The 6,944-nt window shown below is 37.0% G+C and overlaps 1 protein-coding gene across 1 annotated transcript; it reads left to right on the top strand.

Annotated features, from left to right (window-relative positions):
* The first annotated feature begins 2,911 nt into the window (after positions 1–2,911).
* LOC107664230 (torsin-1A-like) lies at positions 2,912–6,683 on the top strand. Its single transcript, XM_016454743.1, has 5 exons — positions 2,912–3,219; positions 3,672–3,937; positions 5,553–5,728; positions 5,889–6,022; positions 6,267–6,683. The coding sequence occupies exons 1-5, from the start codon at positions 3,072–3,074 to the stop codon at positions 6,512–6,514; spliced, it is 972 nt and encodes a 323-aa protein (XP_016310229.1). The 5' UTR covers positions 2,912–3,071; the 3' UTR covers positions 6,515–6,683.
* The last annotated feature ends 261 nt before the right edge of the window (positions 6,684–6,944 follow it).

Here is a 6,944-nt window from a genome sequence, read left to right as displayed (position 1 = left end):
TTTAAACTGTTGTATAAAACAATATCAAATTTGCAAACTCCCTCTAATTATTAAAAAAAAGCTGCCACTCATCACAGTTAATCACGATTCCACAAACTCTAGCAGTTTTATCCATATCAAATGTTCAGATTTTTGGCAAAAATAACGGTTCTACATAATTCATACACAGGATGAACTCAATTAAATGTTTATATATTTTAAGAGCACATAGGCCTAATGTTCAATATTATTACCACCCAGGTTATAGTAAGAAGCACATAGCTATGTAGCCTATCTTAAAGTCCCCATGAAATCAAAATTAACGTTTTTTGGGTGTTAGTATCAATATGTTAGTCTTAAGGTTATCTATAAGTCAGTGTGCTCCAAAACAGTGACAAAATTCGCATATAGAAGATATAATCATTCAAAGTTTGCAGTTCGTCACTTCCGCCAAAACGGCTCAAAAAATTTTTTGACGTCGCATCTTACTTCAGCTTCTCATCAAACTTTCTGTCCAATCAAATGCTCTCTAGAATCCCAAAACGCCTACACTATAAAATAGACGCTGAAGCCGCGGCTGAAATCGGTCACTTGTCCGCAGAATTAGTATTTTCTGTACAGTGAATGGCACGTAGTGCACTATATAGGGGACAGGGAACGATTCAAACAGTGTAAATATGCTTTCCATTGAGGAAAAAAAGAAGTCTGGTTTCGCACTGTGTCACGCACACACACTCTGCTCCGGTCCAGAGACACGATAGCACGGAGCGGATCACATGCGCGAGTCGGCGCAGACCACAAAATGTATCGGAGCTATTTGAATTCTACACAGAATGCTATATTTTATAGCAATATGGATGAGATTGTGGCTGGCATACCCTGTCAAATGCGTCTTTACGGAGCTCAATGGCTCTAGCCAACACGCAGCGTTACTCTGTGTTGACGTCATTTTAACTGAAACAGGAAGACAGGGCGGGGCTGCTTGATATGTCCCGCCCTGTCTTCCTGTTTCAGTTAAAATGATGTCAACACACAGAGTAACGCTCAGTGTTGCCAGATTGGGGGTTCCCGCTCAATTGGGCTTCTTTTGGTAACGTCAGACTGGGAAAAAATGCGTTGGGTGGGTTGATAAAATGTGGGCTACTTTTTGATACAACTGGCGAGTGTTTCAGTTTCCGTGTTTGTGAAGTAGGAAATTACCGTAAATATTTCAGCGTGAAAGTCACTTGGGACAGATGACGGAATGTATCATTTGCACGTGTTTTTGAGTCTTACAATTTTAAACTGTGAGACTGCTTTCTGTGAGCTCACACCCAAAGTGCGCACACATAGAGCCGCATCTGTGAGCGCGCGACTAAGTTGTGTTGTGCCTTATTGCGCGTAAACGGCCAAATACATACAAAATTGTCAAAATGACCATCTTGATAAGTATTCACGTAAACAGTCGATTTATACTAAACATTGTTGGCTATAGGCTATTAAGTGAATGTAAACAGTTGAGAAACAAAACTTGGGTGTAACAGATCCATGCATGAGGTCTTAAAGAGACAGCAACCTAAATAAACCTGCTGCTGTCTGTCACTAATCTTTATTTATACATTAAAGACTAACCAGTGTTATTTTAAAGTTAAATAGATTATTCAGTTTCTGTGGTATTTCTGTACCTGAATATTACAGTTATACCTACCTGAAAATCTTAAAGCACAGTTCATTTTATTTGTATCTTGTTATTGTATTTGTTTGTGCCATTGCTTGTCATTTATTTATTCTTATTTTATTACTGTTTACTTGTCTTTTTTAGTTAAAGGGATAGTTCACCCAAAAATGAAAATTAGCCAAAGATTTACTCACCCTCAGGGCATCCTAGGCGTGTCTGACATTCCTCTTTAGGACGAACACATTCGGAGTTATATTCGACATTGTCCTGTCTGTTCCAATCTGTAATAATTGCAGTGAATGGTGCCCCTGTTTCTGAATCTGAAAAAAAAGTATCCATCCATCATAAAACTACTCCACACGGCTCCAGGGTGTTAATAAAGGCCTTCTGAAGCGAAATGATGCGTTAGTTTAACAAAAATGTAGATTCTTAAAACTTTATAAACTGTAATATCCAGCTTCCGGTCGCTCAAGCAGGCGCGTTCACAACAAGGCAGAGTGTGTGACGTAGGCGTAACGAAAGGCACAACGTAAAATCCGGGGAGAAGACAGTGGTCTCGCGAGAGTAAGCTCCGGGGAGAAGCATGTAATCTCGCGAGAACCAAGTTTTGTTTACGGCACAGGAAACCATGTGAACAAGTAAATTGTATCTGTTTTGATTCAAATGGTGCGTTCGTGTCAATACCCGGGATGTTTAAATAAGATTGAGACAGGTGTTTTGTTTTGCTTTCTCCTCTGTGCATCCGCGTTCGTCACTCTCTCCCCAGATCTTACGTTGCGCCTTTCGTTATGCTCGGCCTTGTTGTGAACGTGAATATAACAATGTTGAATATAACTCTGAATGTGTTCGTCCTAAAGAGGAATGTCAGACACGCCTAGGATGCCTTGAGGGTGAGTAAATCATGGGCTAATTTTCATTTTTGGGTGAACTATCCCTTTAAAATTAATTCAATTCAGAGTTTGAAATCAAAGTTCTTTTTAAGTATCTTCCTCACAATATAAATATGATTCAACAACATTATAAATTGAAAAACACAAATGGGTGACAAAACATTTAGGTTGGATGATTGTAGTGTCTAAAAAAATACCCAAACTCCCCCCTCAAATTAAAAAATCCCCCCCCATATATATATATATATATTATAATTTTTGTTGTTGTTGTTGTTACTACACATTTTGGGCTGGAGATCTTCAATGCAATCTGGCAACACTGGTAACGCTGCGTGTCTCTACAGGGGACCTTTAAAGAACACGTTTCTCTAGTGGTTATGGAACATACGCGTCTTAAACAGGGAAAACAAGAAAGGCGTGTTTTGTTTCTTGTGGTCAGAGCTAATTATTTGTTAAAGGATTGCAGTTTATCCGTCAGTTCCCCTCCGAGTTTCTTTCAAAAACGAAACCGAGATTGAAAGTTGCCTGGATGATTCACTTTTACAATGAACGCGTGCCATTTGTTAATAGTTTTATTGCTGGTGTCTAATATAACATTATCTTCAGGTGTTCTGGAAGTGTTCGCGGCTGTCGCATCTTATGTGTTTTACACATTTTTTGACCGGGACGATTTGCTGCCTTTTGATCCTAAACGTGAGTAAAACGTAGCCTATCGAATCGTTTGACCATACTCGGATGTTTAGTAGAAAAACGCCTTCCTTTGTTTCTCGACTGGCGCATAACCTCCGAACAAGCACAACTATTTAAATCTAAAGCGTTTACCAATAAAAACAGCTTTAATATCTGTCATGTGGTAAAAGTGCCAGAAACCCTCACAAAATGTGTCATGTCGTTGTGCTTCTCTGTTTTATTTTCCATGAGAATTTTGTCCAGCTAACACCAGTAAACCTGCATGAGCTGTTTTAACTAGTTGTCTGCTTAAAAACAATTTCACAACATTTTATTTTGCTACAGTTAATTATGTTTTTTTATTATTATTATTATTATTATTATGTGTGGTAAAAAATGCTTCAATATTAAAATGTGCTTCCTGGTTTATTTAAATAGGCCTATCTGTTGACTTCACATATCTTCACATCTTCCAGGTTTGGAGGAAGATTTAAAAGACTCTCTCTTTGGGCAGCACATTGTGTCTGATGTTGTACTGAAAGCTGTAACATCATTTATGAATGACAGCAACCCAAACAAACCGCTGGTCCTCTCTTTCCATGGGACTACAGGAGTTGGGAAAAATCATGTTGCTAAAATCATTGCGAGAAACATTTACGAAAATGGGATAGAAAGCCACCATGTTCATACGTATATATCTGAGCATAATTTCCCACACAAAGAAAAGTCAGACTTATACAAAGTAAGTAAATAAATTGTATTTTAATCCATGGCCTAAGACTCAAGTAATCACATGTAGACAAATAATTACTTCTTTATCATGGTCATCATGTTCTTTAAAATGTACAGTAAGATAGTCCATAGGACTCATGTACTCAGAGTTGGCTGGGCCAACACATTCTCAATACCAACTTATCACATATTGACACTTGGTCAGGATCCCTCAGCGTCACTTTTTAATGCTTAGGGTACCCCGGCGTGGCTTTCAGTTGTTTGCCATATGCTTATTTTTCGATGTGCAGGGTATCTACTTCATTGCTTTCAATGAGAAACCTTTGGCATCACACATAGACGCAATGTGCATGGGAATGTCGCCATGATGAAATTTCACATTGGATTAATACCTGTAAATAAATTATTGAACAATACCTGTGATTATGCCTGTTAAGTGTTTTATGTTGTTGAGAAGTGAGTAGGTAGGAGTGGGGTTAGGTGCTCCAATATCTATGAAAGTATGAATTACTTATTCTTATTTTTTTGAAATAAAATGTATACTTTTATATATGCAAACAATTACATGCATTGTGATTTGATGCAATGCATGCCATCTTGATCTGATCAGCATGATCTGATGCATAAGGCAAACAACTTAAAGCAATGCTAAAGGGATATCCTGAGCATTAAAAAGTGAAGCAGAGGGATCCTATGTGACGAGTTGGGAGAGAGAATGCCCTGGCTGGACAGTTAGAAATTTGGGTCATTTACAGATTCAGTATTTTCCTCAATTGATATAATCAAGTTGAATTACATTTCTATTAAAGAAGTAGTTCACCCAAAAATGTACATTTACTCACCCTTAGGCCATCCAAGAATGTTTCTTTAGCAGAACAGATTTGGAGAAATATAGCATTATATCACATGCTTACAAATGGATGCTCTGCAGTGAATGGGTGCCGTCAGAATGAAAGTCTAAACAGCTGATAAAAACATCACAATAATCCACACCGCTCCAGTCCATCAATTAATGACTTGTGAAGTGAAAAGCTAAAGTTTTAACTTTAAAGAGATACCAAAATACCAATCCATAATAATACTTCCTCCATAGAAAAAGTCCATCCCCTGTTGTCCTCTTACATCAAAATCCACCAACATATTTGTTTAGAACTGTTTTGCTTGTAAACAGTGCTTGATCTGCATATTTCTCTCCTGGTTCAGATAAGACAACTTTTTAACTCAAGAATGATTAATGATGATCTTAATGATTAATTTGTTATTACAAACATTTAGCTTTTCATTTCACAAGACATTAACTGATGAACTGGATTCTTGTGGATTACTGTGATGTTTTTATAAGCTGTGGTGATTGCATTGGTGAACAATTGGTGACATAATGCTCCATTTCTACAAATCTTTTCCGAAAAAGAAACAAACTCTATTGATGACCTAAGGGTGAGTAAACTGTCAGCAAATTAACATTTTTGGGTGAACTATGACAGCATTTTTTTTTACCTGATATTAAACATAGTAAAATCAAATATTCAAAATGATAATATAAAAGTAAAAATAATCCACATTTTGTGGGAGCGTTACACATAATTCATTTCTCAAACAGTGATTTGCATGTTCTGTATATTCAGGCACAGTTAAAGCAAGGGATTTATAAAAGTGTTTCAAGTTTTCCCCGCTCCATGTTCATATTTGATGAAATGGACAAGATGCAATCACAGCTGATCGATGTCATAAAACCTTTTCTAAACTACAATGCCAATGTAGATGGAGTGTCATTCCGCAATGCAATCTTCATTTTTCTTAGGTAAAGCCCTCAAGTTTGATTTTCAGATTTCCACAAATAGGCTACAGTTGTAGTCAACATATTAGCTCCATAAAATTAAAACACAGTGGTAATTGAATGCCTCTACTGTCCCTAACGAGTGACACAACTAATTATAAGCTGTTTATCTGTTTGTTTATAGTAATGCAAGTGGGAATGGGATTGCTGAAGTGGCTCTGGATTTCTGGAGAGAAGGCATATGTCGGGAAGAGCTTTGGATGAACAGGAAGGAACTGGAGACTAAAATCTTTAGAAACATTTTCAATGATAAGAACAGTGTGTATTAAAAGATCATTTAAGTATTAAGCAAAATATATATTTGTAAATATATTTCAAAAGCTAATATAGATTTTCAAATATATTTCAAAAAGTTTCATTTACTTGTATTTCGTAATAAATTATTTGATGATTTTATTTATGTATTTTCTAAATATATGTATTTAGCCCAAAACTAAAAATGTGGCTGTATTTACTCCACAATTAACTCCTTTAATTTTTAATGTGCATGTCTGTTCTACAGGTGGATTTCTGCACTCTAGTATCATAGATCATCATCTGATTGATCACCATGTTCCTTTCCTGCCTCTAATGCTGAAGCATGTGCGTCAGTGTGTCATGGCTGAGATGGGCCATCTGAATATCAAACCAAACTATGATCTGGCAGATAAAGTAGCCAGAGACATGCCATTCTTTCCTGAAAAAGAGAGAATCTTTTCTGCTAAAGGCTGCAAGTCTGTCAGACAGAAGTTGGTGCTGTATGTCAATTAACAGATGAACAACTTTAGCAGCACTTGTTGTCCAGTTTATTGTTATAACTTTTTAACCCTTTCACTGGTGAGTTTAAAATATTCTAGCGGTCCCCCCAGAGTGAGTTTTTTTAGGCAGCTGCTATTTTAGAACGTTGTCACATGACACACCGTGGCCACAATAACACTGTATGACAGATGGATCGCTGTTATTTCGTTTTTCCTTTTTTATTCAAAATATTCATAAACTTGCTTACCATACCATCAACTATCTGATATTCCGATTCACAAATATGTGTAAATGAGTGTGTTTTGTCCTTTAAATCGATCTTGATCGTGATCTATAATGTGAGATGGGCGCCGCCATGTTTGCTTGCGCTGCAGTTTAGAGAGTCCTGTCAGTCGGATTTACAGCGTGTAAATATATCAGTTTCTCCCGAAATACATGCAAG

The sequence above is a fragment of the Sinocyclocheilus anshuiensis genome, unplaced genomic scaffold, assembly GCF_001515605.1.
Source record: "Sinocyclocheilus anshuiensis isolate Anshui unplaced genomic scaffold, SAMN03320099.WGS_v1.1 scaffold67, whole genome shotgun sequence".
Taxonomy (NCBI): domain Eukaryota; kingdom Metazoa; phylum Chordata; class Actinopteri; order Cypriniformes; family Cyprinidae; genus Sinocyclocheilus; species Sinocyclocheilus anshuiensis.
The sequence above is the reverse complement of the archived record's forward strand: the minus strand, read 5'-3'. Positions and strand labels throughout refer to the sequence as shown.